Here is a 21553-nt window from a genome sequence, read left to right on the forward strand (position 1 = left end):
TGTAGGTCCGGGGAGGGGGGGTTCCCGCAGGTCTGGGAGTGTCTCGGCAGGGTGTCTATTGATCTATTCCTGTGTGAATTGTTAGGGCTGCACTTGAGAGCGATGTCCTTTTGGGTCTGGGCGAAGGTGGGCACTGCTGCCTTGTATAGGTGGACCTGGTCATAAAGGCTGTTCAGTTCCAAGGTGGAGTGGTGGGCCAGGTAAACATTTGGTTTTGAGGCACAGTCACTGGAAATACTTGCGTTTACTGTATGGTAGCAGGGTGGAAATATTTTCCTGGTAACAGGGTGGATATAACCACTTGTGCATTGGGTAAAGTAGAAGATGCTTTATCAATCACTCCCTTGAGGGCTGTGGCCACCCTTTCTTGCGATGCTCTCAGGTCGTTTGTGCCTGTGTGTATTATTATGTGGCTGGGTGAACCTAGTTGGTCCTCAGACATAAGGTGTAGGACACCAGATTATAGACCTGAGAGAATAGCAGGAAATGTTTTTTTTTTCTTGTATATATTTCCTGTTTGAGTCCATAAGGAGTACAATCTATGTCTTGTGTATGTCCTCAGTGGATGTGGGGGGGTTGTCAGGAGGGCTATCAGGGTGGCTGACAGGGGGGGTGCTCAGAGGGGGTGAGATCCCCTGGGCGTGGGGTTCTTCATTTGTCTGTCCCACTGTGATGTCGACGCTATGATCAGGGTCTAGGGTGGACTGTTCTGCTGGCTTCTCTGCGGGAGTGGCCACCTCTCTAGTCGGTTGTTCTCTGTCACACGCCATCCCCCTCATCCTCTCCTCCAGCAGTCTAAACCTCTCTAGTGCTCTGTTCTTCTCCTGCTCCTGCTTTTTATCTTGTTGAAGTTGTCTCACCACAGTCCAGAGTGCAGATATGTCTCTCTCCAGTTCTCCGGGTCTGGTTAAAGGGGTGTTGTTGTGCTGGACTGTTGTCTGGGTCTGTGTTGACTGGAGTGTAATCACCTGCTGTTACAGCTCCACCTGCCTTACCTCCAGCTCGGTGAATTCATCCCTCATTTCAATGAGGGAGTAGTCCTCGGTGTTGGTTGACTTTCCGCTTGGGGTTGCTCGTCTGTGGGGTTATTTTATCAAGAGGTCTGGTCTGACCCGCTCGGGGTGGGGGTATCTTTCTCTTTGGAGAGCTTCTCCTTTTGAGCCAATTCTTTGATTAGGTGAAAGTCCAGCTGAAACTGTTTGGGGTTGCCCTGTACCAATACTGTTCCAGACTTATAAAGATGTATATTAGCTGACTCAGAGTCCTCATTGTCTAATATCCTGAGTTTCCACCTCCACCCCCTCCTCCCTCTTAACAGAGGGATAGTGTGGTAATATAGCACTGTACCATGCCAGGGGATGGTCTGTGTGGAAGATGAGGTTGCTGATGTTCCCATTTCTATAATAGTCAGCAAAAGGTATCTCTTGATTTTCCATAAGGAGTTTCATTTTGTGCTCTTTTCGTGTCATATCATTCTTTACATACACAGGGTACTGTATTTTAATTACCTCTGAAAAATGTGAGGAAACTTCTACGGCCTCTCCATTTGGTTGGAGTAGACTGCCATTGTTGGGCTTTGACACCTCTCACTTGACACTTCAGTGCTAATTGAAGTTGTTTCAAGCTTGATCGCCTTTACATTACTTTATATGGACTGAATGCTATGTTATGTATTTTTCTTCTTGGTTTTTGGAAATAAAATATACATTCAGACTAAACATTTTCTCACACAGTTCCAGGTTGGATGGTGTTTTCAGGTTTCTGTTCTTTTCCAGAACATTTTCTGTATAGCTTTGGAAAAATAATCTTTGGTAGTTGTAAGCCTTCCATGTGATTCCGTAATTCTGTCCAAAATCAGGTTGTAGGTTTTAAGTTTTGATTTTGAGTGAAGGTTATGTTGTAGAGGGTAGCATCCTGTATATGTCCCTGACAAAAAAATATTTGTCTAAAAAAGTTGATCTAACAATAAATCTATTTTTAAGAACATCTGCTCAAGACCTCTCTGCTCTCTCTCACCCTCACCCCACCCCATTTACCCCTCTCGCTTTGTGTTTTCCTTTCATAACTTATACTGACAGAGGTGGCTTATGGGATTCTTGGCATGGCTCCGACCTAGCACATAATTTCATACCATCAGCAGAGAGCAGTGGTGCAGCAAATATAGTTTGTCTTGGCAACAGAGGCAGCTGTTGTGCCCGTCAGATATTCAACCTCAGTAGGCTGAAGAAATTTGGCTTGTCACCTAAAACACTCACAAACTTTTACAGATGCACAATCGAGAGCATATTGTCGGGCTGTATCCCTTCCTGGAATGGCAACTGCTCTGCCCACAACCGCAAGGTTCTCCAGAGGGTAGTGCAGTCTGCACAACGCATCACTGGGGACAAACTACCTGCACTCCAGGACACCGACAGCACCCGATGTCACAGGAAGGCCAAAAAGATCATCAAGGACAACAACCACCCGAACCACTGCATGTTTACCCCGCTATCATCCAGAAGGCGAGGTCAGTACAGGTGCATCAAAGCTTCTATCTCAAGGCCATCAGACTGTTAAACAGCCATCACTAACATAGAAAGGCTGCTGCCAACATACAGACTCAAATCTCTGGCCACTTTAATACAGTTAATAAATTGATTTAATAAAGATAGTCACTAGTCACTTTAAATAACGTCACTTTAATAATGTCTACATATCCTACATTACTCATCTCACATGTATATACTGTATTCTATACCATCTACTGCATCTTGACTAAGCCGCAAGGCCATCACTTATCCATACATGTATATGTACATATTCTCATTCATCCATTTACATTTGTGTGAATAAGGTAGTCGTTGTGAATCTGTTAGATTACTTGTTAGATATTACTGCACTGTCGGAACTACAAGCACAAGCATCTCGTTACACTCGCATTAACATCTGCTAACCATGTGTATGTGTCAATGGTGGGTGTAGCTGGTGCATGGAAGTCAGGCACATAATACAGAACACAACCACGTCACAAAACAAATGTACCGGCTGCCAGAAAGCACGGGCATAAAACAAAACCCAGCGCAAACTAGTCGGAAGAGTGCCAACCTTGACAAAATAAACAATACCCCACACAGACATGGAGGGAACAGAGGGCTAAATACACATAGTAATGATGATATGTAAACCAGGTGTGCAGGAAAACAAGACAAAACAAATGGAAAATGAAAAGTAGATTGACGATGGCTAGAAGACTGGTGACGTCGACCGCCGAACTCCGCCCGAACAAAGAGAGGAACCGACTTCGGCAGAAGTCGTGACAGTATGTGACCAAGATGATTTGATTGGATCTTTCTTGGCCTCCTCAGCCCCACTACAGTAAATGGGCCTACAATGCTATCGAGCCGACATGCTCAATACGCTTTGACGTAGCACAGTGTGATTGAAGTGCTACTAGAATGTATATACTATACTCGATACCATCTACTGCATCTTGCCTATGCCGTTCTGTACCATCACTCATTCATATATCTTTATGTACATATTCTTTATCCCTTTACACTTGTGTGTATAAGGTAGTAGTTGTGGAATTGTTAGGTTAGATTACTCGTTGGTTATTACTGCATTGTCGGAACTAGAAGCACAAGCATTTCGCAACACTCGCATTAACATCTGCTAACCATGTATATGTGACAAATACAATTTGATTTGAAACGGATGACACAACTGGATTCGTTATCCCTTCATGCCCTGCCTCCAGTCCACTTCCCAATATCTGAACACGAGAGCCTCATTGTAATTGCAACAAGCAGTTCTGTGAAAATATAATTTAATCAGAAGCCACTGTCAGATTTCTGGATTGGGCTGCGCTCAGAGTATCCTGCCTTGGCAAAGCTCGCTGTTAAGACACTGATGCCCTTTGCAACCACATACCTATGTGAGAGTGGATTCCCGGCCCTCACTAGCATGAAAACTAAATACAGGCACAGACTGTGTGTGGAAAAAGAATGGGACTCTGTTCAATACAACCCACAATGCAGAGTTATGTGCATCCTTTCAAGCACACCCTTCTCATTAACCTGTGGTGAGTTATTCACAATTTTTGATGAACAAATAAGGTTTTAGATCTAGGATGGCTAAATAAACAGCAAAATTATTGATTATTATTATTTGTGCCCTGGTCCTATAAGAGCTTTTTGTCACTTCCCATGAGCCGGTTTGTGACAAACTCACATTCATTCTTATGTTTAATAAATATATTGTATAGTATGCGTGTGTGGCAGGCTTACAATGATAGCAAAAAACAACACTCGAGAGTGCGCTGACCCTGGTACTAGAGGTGGTATGCAGCTGGAGGTTGAATATTTGAAGAGGTACAGGACTATAAAATGTTTTGAAACCACTGTATAAAACATTACCCTTTTACAGATCATACTGAAATGGGAGGAGAATAAGTCAGTGGTCTGGCAGAATGCCATTTCCTGGTTACGCAGATGTAGTCATAATATCGCCTGCGTCCATTACTCTGTAGACAAAAACGAATGCTCCGGTTGGAACGTTATTGGATATATATGAAAATAACATCCTGAAGATTTATTCTCTACTTAGTTTGACCAGTTTATTCGACCTGGAATATAACTTTTTGAAGTTTTCGTCCGAGTTCGCCTGGACCCGCGCCAGCTTTTGGACATGTGAACTAAAGGTGCTAGCAAAAGCAGCTAATTGGACACTAGTAATGGACATTATGGAACAAAACAAAGATTTATTGCGGAACTAGGACTCCTTGCACTGCATTGTGATGAAAGATCATCAAAGGTAAGGGAATATTTATGATGTAATATCGTATTTCTGTTGACTCCAACATGGCGGAGAAATATATTTACGTCTGAGCGCTGTCTCAGATTATTGCATGGTATGCTTTTTTTGTAACGTTTAAAAAAAATCTGACACAGCGGTTGCATTAAGAACCAGTGTATCTTTAATTATATGTAAAACATGTATCTTTCGTCAAAGTTTATGATGAGTATTTCTGTTATCTGACGTAGGTCTCTGTAATTACTCCGGATATTTTGGCGGCAAGTGTATAAATATGCACATTATCGAACAAAACATAAATGTATTGTGTAACATGATGTCCTATGAGTGTCATCTGATGAAGATTATCAAAGGTTAGTGATTAATTGTATCTCTATTTCTGCTTTTGTGACTCTTTCTTTGGCTGGGAAAAAATGGCTGGGTGTTTTTTGGGATTTGGTGGTGATCTAACATAAATATATGTTGTGTTTTCGCTGTAAAACATTTTAAAAATCGGACAAGATGGGTAGATTAACAAGATGTTTACCTTTCATATGCTGTATTGGACTTGTCAATGTGTGAAAGTTAAATATTTCAAAAAAATATTTTTTGAATATCCCGCGCTGCCTTTTCAGCGGAATGTGAGAAGACAGCAAAAATGTCAGGAAAATTGCCAACAAAGTAAAATAGAAGCAAGACAATAACATATAAACCAAACTACTTGTTCATTGGTCCAATGAAAAAAAATGTCACAGATGACCATACACAATGGAAACATTGTAAAAGGTTTCATGTTTTCAAATAGTTGTGGAATTATCCCAATAGTTTGGTAGAAAAATAAGCTATCGATTTGTTGTAAATAGCATTTAAAAAGTTCAGAAAATACAAATTTTCCCGCACTATAAGTGGCACAGTTGAGGAAAGGAACTAGTCAGTGAGATTGAGTGTGGTTTGTAGCAGACTTTCTCTTTATAGTGGGGACTCATAGCTTACAGAGAATATACCGTCGACACCAAACTTTTCAATGAACTGGCGGCAGTCTTTTGTACTGTATAACTGGACTAGCGGCATCTCAACCTAAATCAATGGATCTTATTCATTTGATTCAATGCCATTTCATCTTTGTGGACTGCAACCATCACATAATTATTCAGTAAATATTCCCTCCTGAAAAGCACAAATTGTTGCTGCAAATCAGATTTAGCATCTTTCAAATTTCAGAAAGGGAGGGGACATTTGGCTAATAAACTTGCAAGGGGAGTGGGGTGGGGGTACCGCCCTGCTTCTGCTCCCCGTTCTAGTATATTTTCTCATTTTGCCCCCAGAACTTAAATCGAGCATCTGAGGAATATTCCGCAATATTTTAGTTCTGGGTTTCTGCGATTAGGGAATGGCTAAATAGTTCTCTAGAAAAACAAGTGCCGTACTAAATGAGGGAGGCCCTGTTCAGATCTCTGTATGTGTGCGAGTTCGTGATCCAAATACAACACAACTAACTAAACCTACACTATATATACAAAAGTATGTGGACACCCCTTCAAATTAGTGGAATCGGGCTATTTCAGCCATACCTGTTGCTGACAATTTAGCATACAACCATGCAATCTCCATAGACAAACATTGGCAGTAAAAAGGCCTTACTGAAGAGATCAGTGACTTTCAATGTGGCACCGTCATAGGACAGCCACCTTTTTAACAAGTCGGTACTGTAAAGTTTGGTGGAGGAAGAATAATGGTCTGGGGCTGTTTTTCCATGGTTCGGGCTAGGCCTCTTCGTTCCAGTGAAGGGTAATCTTAGTGCTAGAACAGGCAATGACATGCTAGATGATTCTGTGCTTCCAAATGTGTTGCAAAAGTTTGGGGAAGGTCCTTTCCTGTTTCAGCATGACAATCCCCCAGTGCACCAAGCGAGGTCCATACAGAAATGGTTTGTCGAGATTGGTGTGGAAGAACTAGACTGGCCTGTGCAGAGTCCTGACGTCAACAGCATCAAACACATTTGGAATGAATTGGAATGCCGACTGCGAGCCAGGCCTAATCGCTCAACATCAGTGCCCAACCTCACTAATGCTCGTGGCTGAATGGAAGTCCCCACAGCAATGTTCTAACATCTAGTGGAAAGCCTTCCCAGAGCATCTAGGAAGGCTGTTATAGCAGCAAAGGGGGGACAAACTCCATATTAATGCGCAAGATTTTGGAATTGATTTACCTTTATTTAACTAGGCAAGTCAGTTAAGAACAAATTCTTATTTTCAATGATGGCCTAGGAACAGTGGGTTAACTGCCTGTTCAGGGGCAGAACGACAGATTTGTATCTTATCAACTCGGGGATATGAACTTGCAACCTTTCAGTTACTAGTCCAACGCTCTAACCACTAGGCTAGAATGAGATGTGCAGGTGTCCACCTACTTTTGGCCATGTTGTGTATGTGTGGATGAACCTGATAAAGACCACAAAACTACCCCTATAAACTAAGACTTCTTTAAAGTCCAGCTTCATTTGGCCCCACTGTTTCTAGCTCCCCAAAAAAAGCCTGCTGTTAAAGAAAAGCCAAAAGCAATGAGTTCTTTCTCTCTTTTTGTCTCTCCTCAATAACTCACTTATCGTATCCCTTCTACCCGATCCTTGAGTCAGGGAGTAAATATTTAGGAAGGAGGGCAGAGGAGATTGGATCTCAGTGCCTTAAGAGGGTGGGCCCCAGCTAGAGTGAGAAAGTTGGAGGATTATGCTGTTTTGTCTGGACGCAGACAGAGAGATGGAGGGAGGGAACGAAAAGCAGAGGTGGGAGAGAGATTGAAAGGAGAGAGAATGAAGAAATGAAAGGATGAAACCAAACTACAGAGGGATAGAAATGAGAGAGAAACAGGGCCTCAGAGCGAAAGAAAGAGAATAAAGTTAATTCTGTCACTGCAGGTCACCCTGGCGAGCAGGCAGATATAATGTGGACTGGATGAAAAGCTCCCTCTAGATAGAGAGATGGAAGGAGAGAGCGAGTGGTGTTCTAATCTCTTCCTCTAAGGCCTGTTCTTGTCTCATGCTGTTCAACTCGTCTCTGATTGGCTAGGACCGGTGAGAACAGAGGATTATTGGGAGGGGGGATAAAGTTTCATTTGGGGGGACGCCCCCTCAGGTAAAAACTTCCCCACAAGCACAAAACTCTGAGGTGGAGAGGAGGTGGTGGTGGGTATATCTCAAGCCATTTTCAATCACTCCCACATTTCCTTTACAGCCCATTCCCACCAGCTACCTCAGTAGACAAACAACACCCCCCCCCCACCCCAGAACCTGAGCCTTTCAACTCAGCAGGAGGCTACCAGAAATGTCTGTGTGTACCAGCTCATGTCCCGCTGGCCTGAATCTAAGCTGGCCAGCGCAGAGAAAACTGAGGGATGATGAGAGAGAGAGAGGGGAAAAAGGGATAAAGAATAGAAGGAAGGTAAGAGATGTGAGGTTGAGCAGTGAAGTGAGGGAGAAGAGCAGAGCAGATTGGGGAAAAGTCCAATAGAAATGGATAAGGAAGAGATGAATGAAAGAGATGGAAAACTAATAAAAGAGACAGCCTCAAAAAGGAAGGAAATGTAGAAAATATAGATATTTAGGAGAAAGTGGTGGAAGGAATGGCTAATAGGATAGACTACACTTACTGACAGACAAAACTAACTTTCATCAATTTCTCCCTCCTCTTTATATCCCTGTCATCTCTAGATCTTTCCTGTTCACCCTTTCATCTCCCTCTGTCCCTCCATCTCTCCTACTCACCCTGTCATCTCCCTCTGTTGCTCCATCTCTCCTGCTCAACCTGCTATCTCTCTGTCCCGCCATCTCTCCTGCTCACCCTGTCATCTCTCTATATCCAGTCATCGATCTCTCTCCTCTTCCTCCTTCCCTCTCTATTCTTCTTATAATGTCCATTACACCTACAGTATGTGCAATAGAAAATTAATATGGTTTAACCTTGCCATGCTTTCTTTAGTGTGTGTGTAGCTGCCCTCTCCCACCCATCTAAGCCCGCTTCACAGCTGTACTGACACATCAGACATAGGAGTGGCGCAAACATACACACACCTTCACGCACACAAACTTTGATGTGGAGGAGTGAAGCGTGGAGGAATTTTTTTGTCCGGTTCCAGCAAACACACCCCCAACAGAGCTTTAGCCCAAAGGCATTCTATGAGAAGCTGTGCCCTACAATTTAATGAGCACACACATACAGCATAAACACACATAACCAGACACACACACACGAAAACACACTGTTTTTCAACATGCACATTGATGGACACCCCATGAGGACCACAGAGGTCCGCTCCATAAAAATGATTTGGCATCCACATGTGGGGTTCAGAGGAAGACTTGACGGCTGCTAAGTGCATTTTCTTATGTCATTTTCACCTTCCTACTGTGATAGAAATATTCTGTATTTACCTGATTTATTCTATATTAGAGGTCGACCGTTAATCGGAACGGGCTGCAATCCCGTTAACGGGGTGATATGACAACAGCCAGTGAAAGTGCACGGCGCCAAATTCAAAACAACAGAAATCTCATAATTAAAATTTCTCAAACATACATGTATCTTATACCGTTTTAAAGGTATTCTTGTTGTTAATCCCACCACAGTGTCTGATTTCAAATAGGATTTACGGAGAAAGGACCACAAACGATAATGTTAGGTCACCACCAAGCCACAGAAAAACACAGCCATTTTCCCAGCCAAAGAGAGGAGTCACCAAAAGCACAAATATAGATAAAATGAATCACTAACCTTTGATGATCTTCATCAGATTACACTCATAGGACTTCATGTTACACAATACATGTATGTTTTGTTTGATAAAGTTCATATTTATATAAAAAAAATATGAGTTTTCATTGGCGCTTTACATTCACTAGTTCCAAAAACATCCAGTGATTTTGCATAGCCACATCGATTCAACAGAAACAGAAATATAAATAAATGTAGATGATAATACAAATTATACACATGGAATTATAGATATACCTGTCCTTAATGCAACCGCTGTGTCAGATTTTTAAAAAACTTTACGGAAAAAGCAAACCATGCAATAATCTGAGACGGTGCTCAGAACAATCAAGTCAAAATAGCCACCATGTTGTAGTCAACATAAACCATAAATGGCATGCTAAATATTCTTCAGGAGCCGTGGAACGCAGGTAGCTATCATGTGCAATGCACGTGACCAGAAAATGAATGACTGCCAGACACCTGATTCATTCTGCTGTCATTCAGTCCCACAACACAGTAGAAGCCTCATTCAAATTTCTATAGACTGTTGACATCTAGTGACATCTAGTGGAAGCCCTAGGAAGTGCAACATCATTAATATCTCAAGGGGATTTTAAAGGGAACTGTGTTGAGTACATCCCAGCCTGAGATTTCTCACTTCCTGTTTTGATTTCACCTCAGGTTTTTGCCTGCCATATGAGTTATGTTATACTCACAGACATCATTCAAACAGTTTTAGAAACGTCAGAGTGTTTTATATCCAATACTAATAATAACATGCATATATTAGCAACTGAGACTGAGGAGCAGGCCGTTTACTTTGGGCACCTTATTCATCCAAGCTACTCAATAATGCCCCCCAGCCATAAGAAGTTAATTAGGGCCGATTTCAAGGTTTCATAACAATCGGAAATCGGTATTTTTGGACACCGATTTGGCCGATTTAACGGTGAGTTCACTTTTTTTTTTACACCATTATTTAATCTTTTAAATCTTTTATTTAACTAGGCAAGTCAGTTAAGAACACATTCTTATTTTCAATGACGGCCTAGGAACGGTGAGTTAACTGCCTTTTTCAGGGGCAGAACGACAGATTTTTACCTTGTCGGCTCGGGGATTCAATCTTGCAACCTTACAGTTAACTAGTCCAACACTCTAACCACCTGCCTCACGAGGAACCTGCTTGTTACGCGAATGCAGTAAGCCACGGTTAGTTGCTAGCTATCATTAAACGTATCTTTAAAAAAAACAATCAATCAATCATAATCACTAGTTAACTACACATGGTTGATGATATTACTAGTTTATCTAGTGTTTCCTGTGTTGCATATAATTGATGCGGTGCGTATTCGCGAAAAAGGACCGTCGTTGCTCCAATGTGTACCTAACCATAAACATCAATGCCTTTCTTAAAATCAATACACAGAAGTACATATTTTTAAACATGCATTTTTAGCTAAAAGAAATCCAGGTTAGCAGGCAATATTAACCAGGTGAAATTGTGTCACTTCTCTTGCGTTCACTGCACGCAGAGTCAGGGTATATGCAACAGTTTGCGCCGCCTAATTTGCCAGAATTTTACGTAATTATGACATAACATTGAAGGTTGTGCAATGTAACAGGAATATTTAGACTTATGGATGCCACCCGTTAGATAAAATACGGAACGGTTCCGTATTTCACTGAAAGAATAAACGTCTTGTTTTCGAGATGATAGTTTCCGGATTCGACCATATTAATGACCTAAGGCTCGTATTTCGTGTGTTATTATGTTATAATTGAGTTTATGATTTGATAGAGCAGTCTGACTGAGCAGCAGCAGGCTTGTAAGAATTCATTCAAACAGCACTTTCGTGCGTTTTGCCAGCAGCTCTTCAAGCATTGAGCTGTTTATGACCTCAAGCCTATCAACTCCCGAGATTAGGCTGGTGTAACCGATGTGAAATGGCTAGCTAGTTAGCGGGGTGCGGGCTAATAGCATTTCAAACGTCACCCGCTCTGAGACTTGGAGTGGTTGTTCCCCTTGCTCTGTATGGGGTAACGCTGCTTCGAGAGTGGCTGTTGCTCCTGGTTCGAGCCCAGGTAGGGGCGAGGAGAGGGACAGAAGCTATACTGTTACACTGGCAATACTAAAGTGCCTATAAGAACATCCAATAGTCAAAGGTATATGAAATACAAATGGTATAGAGAGAAATAGTCCTAGAATTCCTATAATAACTACAACCTAAAACTTCTTAAGTGGGAATATTGAAGACTCATGCTAAAAGGAACCACCAGCTTTCATATGTTCTCATGTTCTGAGCAAGGAACTGAAAAGTAGCTTTCTTACATGGCACATATTGCACTTTTACTTTCTTCTCCAACACTTTGTTTCTGCATTATTTAAACCAAATTGAACTTGTTTCATTATTTATTTGAGGCAAAATTGATTTTATTGATGCATTATATTAAGTTAAAATAAATGTTAATTCAGTATTGTTGTAATTGTCATTATTACAAAAACAAATGGCAGATTAATCAGTGTAAGCTTTTTTTTGGTCCTCCAATAAATCGGTATCGGCGTTGAAAAATCATAATCGGTCGACCTCTATTCTATATTAATGGTTATCAATTAATATTTAACTAATAGTAAGACATTTCTGTCCTACTAGTGTCTGTGTTTTTATGGTCTCCACTCTAGTTCCCTGCAGCTAGTCTGGGTGTATGTTCACTAGAGATGGCTTGAGCTGACAAAAATGAGTTAGACTGCATTGCATAGACAATAATGTGTTTTACTAGAGATAGTTTAGGAGTAGAACAATCCCTAATTGTCTCAAAATCATCCTTGCAACTGGGAAACTAAGCCAGGGTGGGGTTAAGACTTAACCCCGTGCAGATAATGACCGGATGAACCCAGAGTTCCTTATGATGCCTCTTGGTCTGCATGGGAGGGGTGGAACCAACCATGACGAAGCATTTTTAGTGTCAGCTATATATAGTAGTCTGCATTTGTGTAAAGGTTAGGTTACTCGGTCCAACACTCAATGGTGTGGGGTCGACCAGCCTCATTATTGCAATAATGAATTAATATTTTAAAAAGCTGATTGTTTGAAGAAATGACAAAGTCTCTCTCAGTATGAATTTCCACGACACTACCCCTCCCTCTGTCCCACCTCTAAGATGATACCATCCACATTGATCAAGGTCAGTTTTGAGTCCTACATCCTAAAACTTCTATACCTGGATCCTTAAGGCGTCCGCATCCTTCCCAGCGGAAACAGTTCGGAAGAGTTCATGCATATATTATGACAACATTTTGTGACGTTTTTGTTTGTTTTGGACTTTGTGAGCTTTTTTGGGCTGTTCAGGCACACAAAACAAAAATTCTCGAGTCAAGCCGAAGTTCGGAACTGAAGTTTACACCCCTTCCTCAGTAGGTATTCTTCAATTAAGTCTGTCGTCATTCAACGAGAGACTACTCGTTTTCACGCACAATTTTTCCCTTGAGAAATACTGCACCAAACATCGTAGTTAGATTTAAAATTGAATGACTACTGTAAGATCTTCTCTGCAAAAACTTCAACATTTCTGACAAATTTCTGGAGTCATCGGAGATTAATTCGGACTATTTTGAGGACGTGTATACTGGCTCCGGCGTATCAAAACAGACAAACAGTACTACTGCCACTTTTTTCTAATTTTTCAAGTGATTGTCTTTTAAGGGAGTACGCAAGCACACTCGTTCATTTTGCCAGCCGAACTGAAGCATGCTGATGGCTTTAGTCTCTCCTACAGATACCCAGTAGATGGAAAGGTAATTAAAAGATAACTACAGTCCTCCAATTTCCCGGCGGCATCTTGTGTGGCCGTAAGGCCTCCCCAAAAAATCCATGCCTTGCAGCTAAAGTGGCATTTGTGCCCTTGGGCTGAATATGATAATTATAATTCCCTTCTGCCAATCGTCGTGCTCCGAAGCATCTCTCACTCACATGGCTCTCTCAGATATCTCAATTCTTCTTAACTAATGCCCGTCACGTGATCGGGTCCTTCTCACAGGCCTCGCAGCGCCGAAGTACAAGTGAAGACAGACACATCGGGATGCAACGACATGCGTCCCTTATCGAATTCCGAGGTGCACTTTGAAGATGTTAGAAGAACTGTCCACATTTACTTTTCCTCAGCCAACAAGATGAGTAACGAACTGCAAAATCACTAGCTTATGTCAATCTACTATCCCCCATAGTAGAAAGGTTCACCTATTCTATTGGTCAGCTTGTTGTTCTGTGCAAGAAAAAAATATTCCAAACAGACTCTGGCACAGTTGTGCGGCGTAGATGCCAAATTCATACAACCACTGTAGCCTACAAAAACAAAGCAAATGAGGCTGATGCAACAGATAGATGGCATAAGGAAGTGGTATAAGAATCATGATTACTTGCATCAATCCAGTGGCCACTTGTTTTGAAAACAACATCAGAAGTGTGCTACTGAAACACCACTAGCTTAACACAACAGTCTGTTTGGTGCACACCTGGATTAGAGTGTTACTAGACAAAAAAATCTAAATTTCTCAGATTTTTCCAGACCTGAAAAATGGTCCCCTGATGTGGTTTAAGCATTGTATTGGATTTAGATGGGGGGGGGTGGATGTTCTATTAATAAAAAATAAGTGTGATTTTGAGAATCTGACAAGTTGAGGGAAATCACAGTACTCCCTGTTTGTATTTTTTTTGCTGTGGTATTGTTTTGATATCAAGTTTTGTGTTTTCAAATTCTGCCTTATAGAGGATATTGCAGAAAATAACTCATGGCACTTTGAAACCTGCGAGAAATACATTTTGCACTTTATTTTAACATTCTCTTGCTTTGCTGTTTACAGTAAATCTATCCAAATCAATGTTAGAACACGAGGGCATCCTAATTTAAATGATGGCTAGTCATTATTGGCCTGGTTCTGTATGGAATGCAGGCACATTATGGGACACAGGCCATGTCATTATCAATTATTTTTTTAAATATATAAAACAAATTGGTGCGACTAAATTATGTGCTGGTGCCACAAGAGTTAGTAGCACCAGCACCACCAGTTGAAAAAAGTTACTTTAAAACCTATTCTTCTGGCATCAAAACATTTGCCCAGAAACGCAAACACTCAGCCCAACTCTGTCCCTTGGTCCCTGTGCTCGAAAGAAACACTATACGGGCCACCCTGTCCAGACAGACAGACAGAGACACACACACACACACACACACTGGTGTTCTAAATTCCAGACCTTAATTAGATCAGGAGGTTTACATGGAATACTCTGACACAAAACTGACCACATACACACACCCACTCCTGCACAGAAAAATGTACTTTACATGGAATTTCCAGCACAGAGTATTCTGCTTTCTCTGTAAATTGCTCAATTGATATAAATTGTGACTGGCTCCTCATGGGGCTATCAGCACACACTTAAGTAAACCACTGCAATTTGTGTGTTTGTGTGTGTGCGTGTGGTCAGGATGCACTCAGCCACAGTCTACACCCTACAGCTGAGTCATGGAATTCCATGTGTGTGTGTTCATTCAGATAATTCACCCAGCCAAACAGTATCCCCTATACTACTGCAACATGTACAGAAATTCATTTGTGGCCCTACCCTGAGAGAAACTGACTCCATGAATTCAATTATTTGCCCTGTTTTGAGAATATTTATTAAAAACCATAAAGTCGCAACGTTGTTTTTTATAAGCCGGTCTCCACAAGCACTCAGAGTTAATAAAATTTGTGTAATGGAGGCCCGGATCATATGACCTACACTGTCCTCCATTACCCACAACCCCATGCCATTTGATCTGCATTCTATTTAACTGCCTTCTCTCTGAAAGGAAGAACATCATTATTGGCATGTCCAGAAACAACCCATAGCCCTTACTTCCTTGGGCAATTCAAATGGATCTGAAATAATGGGAAAAGTGTAAGCAATGTGGTTGTAGCTTGCTCCACCTTGCCCTCTGAGTTTTGTCAATAACATTTTGGATTTATTTTTTAATGCATTATTTCCATATTGCATATATACACAACTATTTAATTCATATCTACACATGCCTAGGGGTTGTTTCCGGACAAGGACATATCTTAGCCTATATGTTTGTGATAGACAAACCTACTTTATTAAGGTGAGTTTGGAGTGCAACAGATATGCATTGTCAAAAATGGGGCACATAGGTTCAGTGTTGGATAGGAGTAAACTGATCCTGGAACTGTGGTTATGGGCAGCTTTACCTCAAGCCAGCCTCAAAGGGATCACAATGAGCGATCTTCCCAGGATCGATCAGACAGGGCTAAATGGATTGAAGAGGGCTAATTGAAAAGGCTAATATCTACTGCCTGCTTACATGTGTCTGCTTAAATGATCTCAGTACCAGCGGAGGGAGTATAGGGAGTGATCAGACTCCACACTGATTCAACTGGCCGGGATCAATAATGCTTAGTGCCTGGGGCAAGGCATCACCAATTACTTCCCTCCTCCCTTCCTTACTGGGAAAGAGGTGGACAGATGAGAAGAAACATGCACACACACGTACCTGTATGCATTATCACACACGCACATACATGCAAACATGCACACACATCACCACCAACAGCTCTGGTGCCAGTGCTTCTCTCTGAAAGCTTAGCAGAGGCCAAAAGTCACTCAAGCATCTGTTAGTGAGCACAAATAATATATACACAGTCAGAGAGGACCACCAAATATTATGGTTCTCCATTTCTGACCCAATGGAGCTCATTTGAGTGACCCGGTCACAGCCAGGCCAGGTGCTTATTGACTCCACCTGAACTAGGTTGGTACAAATGAGTACATATGGAACCAATGAGATCAATGATTGGCACATAGCACTGGGTCATTCAGCCAATGTGGAGCTGTGGTATAGGGTAATAAGATCAGCTGAATTTAAAGAGTATGTCACTGACAGGGGGAAGTAGAGGACACACATTTATTTAACAAGGCAAGTCGGTTAAGAACAAATTCTTATTTACAATGACAGCCTACCCCGGCCAAAACCTAACGACGCTGGGCCAATTGTGCGCCGCCCTATGGGACTCCCAATCACGGCCGGTTGTGATACAGCCCGGAATCGAACCAGGGTATGTGTGACGCATCCTGCACTGCCATGCAGTGCTTTAGATTGCTGCGACACTCGGGAGACCATAAATACAGAGCTCTCAAGCCAAAAATCTGATTTTGACTAGCAAAATATACCACACATCTTAATCCTAAACCTTGATAGCAGTCTAAATACATATCATGTGATTGTTCAACAGTTTTAGTGCCATCACTTGGCCATCTAAAGCAGTGTTCACATTGGCAGTTTGAAGTGACTCAAATCCTATTTATTTCCATATCCGATGTGTTCTTTTTCCTGCAGTCTGAACATCCAAAAAGCACATGGAATCTGATATTTCATGTCACATTTCAAAACCACCTTCATACCTTGTTGCTTGCTAGCTACTCTGTTGACAGTTTAAAAATAACATGTGGTAGCAAACTAGCTGGTTAATTGTTTACAAATAATTTACTGAATGTGCTAGAAAGCTTAATGGCTACCTAGCTAGCTAGTTGACTGCTGTGGCTAGCCAAAAATGATTTGATTTGAAAGTTACTTTGAGGCTTTAAACATGTTCTTACCCTATGATTTTTAACATTTAAAGCAACTGGAAAACATCCATGGCAGGCATTGTTGCCACCTTAGCTTGCTACAAACAGAAACTTCTGAGTGATAGGAAACACAAGCACCACCACCAAACAGCCTAAACCACTGAGCGCACACAAATTCATTACTATGACAACTAGCATAGCTATGTCAGCAAATGACTGCTGTCTGAACACAAATACAATTGTCACTTCTAACTTGCTGTTTGGACCGTCAGTAGTCCAAAACAGATTTGAAAAACAAAATAAGGCCTGCCGTATGAGCAAGGATTTCCCAGAGCACATTCCATGGACGGCTGAGTGTCTGCAGCTTTTCACTCTTCCCTTGTACTTGATTTGTCCAAACCAGTTGCATCTCTAGGGGCGCTATTTCATTTTTGGATAAAAAACGTTCCCGTTTTAAGCGCAATATTTTGTCACGAAAAGATGCTCGACTATGCATATTCTTGACCGTTTTGGAAAGAAAACACTCTGAAGTTTCAGAATCTGCAAAGATTTTGTCTGTAAGTGCCCCAGAACTCATTCTACAGGCGAAACCAAGATGAAACGTCAAACAGGAAATGAGCAGAATTTCTGAAGCTCTGTTTTCTAATGTCTCCTTATATGGCTGTGAATGCGACAGGAATAAGCTTAGACCTTCTGCCGTTTCCCCAAGATGTCGGCAGCATTGTGACGTATTTGTAGGCATATCATTGGAAGATTGACCATAAGAGACTACATTTTCCAAGTGTCCGCCTGGTGTCCTGCGTCGAAACTGGTGCGCAAAGCCAGGTGCAAGTATTTTTCCATTTGATTGAGAGGAGAAACCATGCTTCCACGAACAATATATCATCGAAGAGATATGTGAAAAACACCTTGAGGATTGATTCTAAACAACGTTTGCCATGTTTTCAGTCGATATTATGGAGTTAATTTGGAAAAAAGTTTGCGTTTTGAGGACTGAATTTTCGTTTTTTTTTGGTAGCCAAATGTGATGTACAAAACGGAGCTATTTCTAATACAAAAATAATATTTTTGGAAAAACTGAGCATTTGCTATCTAACAGAGTCTCCTCATTGAAAACATCCGAAGTTCTTCAAAGGTAAATTATTTTATTTGAAGGCTTTTATGTTTTTGTTGAAATGTTGCGTGCTGGATGCTAACGCTAATGCTAACGCTAAATGCTACGCTAGCTAGCTACTTTTACACAAATTATTGTTTTCCTATGGTTGAGAAGCATATTTTGAAAATCTGAGATGACAGTCTTGTTTACAAAAGGCTAAGCTTGAGAGATGGCATATTTATTTCATTTCATTTGCGATTTTCATGAATAGTTAACGTTGCGTTATGGTAATGAGCTTGAGTCTGTATTCACGATCCCGGATCCGGGATGGGGAGATCAGAAAGGTTAAGGTCACTGATTACTTAAGAACTCCCCTCACCTGGTTGTCTTAGGTCTTAATTGGACACAAATTGAAAGGAAATAACAACAACCAGCAGACACTCGGCCAGCCATGGAATGAGTTGGACACCCCTGAACTAGAGACTATCACCCTGCTAGAGAAAACCCTTAACCCCTAGACCCCTTAACCCCAGTGTAAATCTCAAAGGTGTAACTGCAAAGGAAAGTAACTGACCTGCTCCATCAGACGCTAACTTTTACAGAGTGTGAAGTTGAATAGAGCTACTCAACAGTCATGACATGGGAGTTGGACTTGGGGAAGTCCTGGGGTGGTTTATTTACGCTCTGTATGGAGTTGCAATTTATAATCCAGTTCACCTCCTCCAACAGAGGTCAACGACCAGAGAGCTAGGTATCAAACTATAAGACACATCTATTGGACACACGCACAAACAACCAACCAAAACATGTCTCAGAGTCAATATGAGAAGTACTTTAAAATGGCAATAACGGAAATTTGTCCTCCATGCTAACTGATGGACAAATCTGACAATTTTCTTGTTTATATTCTTCAAAGTGTATGTGAATTACTGTACTAAATTTAGTCTCTGGACACTTGGGACATCAACATTTTGGAGGGCCTTTTTTTTCCAAAGTCATGAAAAGACATGTTCAAATGATCTGATTTTAATAATTTGGAATACAGATTGGTTGGACAAATATCTACAAAAGGGCATATAAAAGGCACAACAACAAAAAAACACTCAAAAATAGTTTTTGTGTGTGTGTTTGGTGCATGTGTGTGCTGACACCAAATTTCATTTACACCCAACAGCAAAAAAATGATGTGGAACATTTCGAGATTGTACTAAATATAGTAAAGGACGTCAAGCGAAAGTGAAAGACAAATGGAGATTATTAGGTGTAACTCACTGCATCCATCCTCGTCGCTGTGATCTCCACAGTCGTTGTCCCCGTCACACTGCCACTGGGCCGGGATACATGTACACTCCCCAAACGCGCTCACTGCACACGTGAAGTGGTTGCGCCCGCATGAACACTCCGCACTGCCCAACACGCCTGGAAAGAGACAGAGAGAAGACGGAACCGGGTTAGGAAAATGCTAAAAGAATACACTTAGAGGACATGCTTGTATAGCAGAGGTGGTTTGGTTGACTATCCTCTTGCGATGAGTAACCTTGCCTGAGATCTGGTTTCCCATGTACAGATTAAGCCTAATCCTGGGTTAAAAAGCATGTTCAATGATGAATCTCCAATGAAATAGATTTTTAGTCTGGGACTAGGCTTAATCTTTGTCCGGGAAACCAGCCCTAAGAGCTGTGGCCCTCGAGCCAAAAAGTATTCCCACCACTGCTTTAGTTAAATAGGCTAACACAGCCTTTAGTCAAACCATAACAACAAAAAAAGTTAATGTTACCTCTGAGTTACCTACTGCTCCTATGAGCACAGACCATATCAAGATCAATATATCGGAATGAAAATATGCCATAGCAGAGCTGTGAGATATGCGTATGAAAGCCTCAGCAGCCTCATTCACTCATGTAGTCTGACTGTCATAAACCCAATGAGCTGTATGTTATAAGCCTGGTAGCCAAGACTGGTGCATTTATACACTTCATCTATCCTGAACACACACACCAAATAATGATATTACGCATACCAGAGGAGGATGTGTGTGTGTGCGCAATGGATATGTTTTCAGCTGGGACTGAATCACAGTCTTGTGGTAAAGTTGTACAATAAATATATCTGGCCTTCATTTCACTGGCTCCCATTATGTTAAGGCGTTCTGTGTGAACACTACGCAAGTGAGTGTGTACCCATGTGTTTTGTATGTGTGTGTGTGTGTGTGTGCATATGGACATGAGAGTGAGGCTGCGATGCCTCCTGAGATGCTTTTAGCCCCTTTGAAAGAGGCTGACAGCTTCAATGAGAAATGGGTGAAGTGTGTGTGTGAGATGTTTTCCACTGAGAACCTTCAAGAGTGTGTGTATAGTAGGCTACACTAAACAATATTAAGCAACAAAAAAAATACCCCAACTTTATATGAATCTCAGCAAATCGGGTCCAATTACAGGGAGTGAAAAAAGCCTCCCATTTCTATCTCTCTTTGAACTCAGTTAAAGACTGTGTGTGTGTGTGTGGTTGGTTCCTGGCCTCTTCACAAAGGCATCAGTCAACCCAGGAGAGCCTGGCACCAAACACACACTAACCTTCAGAAACCTCCCACAGCACTAAATTAATGGCCTCTCTTTTCATTTCTCTCCCTCTCCCTTCCTCTCTCCATTTGCCTACCCTTCTCTTCTGTTTTCTTTTCCTTCATTCTCGGTCTTGCTCTCCCACCCTCTCTTCCCAAAAGCTTCTAACACGACAAAGACAAAAAATGTCTGGCTCCTTCTCTTTCTAATCTCTCCCCTGAGGCGTGTGGTCCCTCCTTAGTGTCTCCAGTCCCTGTCCCTTTCAGACACATAGAACAATGGACCAAGCTAGAACTAAGGCCCTAATGACTGATGACAAAGACAGAAAGCCTGAAAACACTGTTTCTTTCTTACCCATTAGAATCTAGATCAGACAAGGAATTATCTGGAGCATCATACAGACACACACACGCTCACGCATACAGACACTACTCCTCTTAGACTTGATCAGGTCGTAACTAATACTGTTCATTTGGGTTGGTGCATGCCGATCAACAATTGAATCTATGCTAAATCTACATGAGTGTGTATGGGTTTCCATGAGCAGGGTTGTATATGCAGGTCTATATGAATGGCTTTCTAAGTGAGGGTTTATGTTGGACTAAATTAGAGCCTTGTGTCTAGAGTTGGCAGAGCAGTCATGTCACATGGAGCCACATGAGAGAGGCTGCATTTGTCAAACATGCTTTAAACAGCACAGGCCACTTGCACTGAGAAGACCTATAAAATGACAGGGTTCAATACAGAAACACACAC

General features: G+C 41.6%; 1 protein-coding gene across 4 annotated transcripts in view; it reads right to left on the reverse strand.

The window, feature by feature from the left end:
• The window catches only part of lrp4 (low density lipoprotein receptor-related protein 4), a 218433-nt gene that overhangs the window by 106763 nt on the left and 90117 nt on the right, over window positions 1-21553 (reverse strand). For all 4 annotated transcript variants that reach the window (XM_021606795.2, XM_021606794.2, XM_036980426.1 and 1 more), the window contains exon 2: window positions 19512-19658. In XM_021606795.2, coding sequence (XP_021462470.2) covers window positions 19512-19658 — 147 coding nt within the window. The remainder of the gene's footprint in view (window positions 1-19511; window positions 19659-21553) is intronic.

The sequence above is a fragment of the Oncorhynchus mykiss genome, chromosome 6 (genome assembly GCF_013265735.2).
Source record: "Oncorhynchus mykiss isolate Arlee chromosome 6, USDA_OmykA_1.1, whole genome shotgun sequence".
Taxonomy (NCBI): Eukaryota; Metazoa; Chordata; class Actinopteri; order Salmoniformes; family Salmonidae; genus Oncorhynchus; species Oncorhynchus mykiss.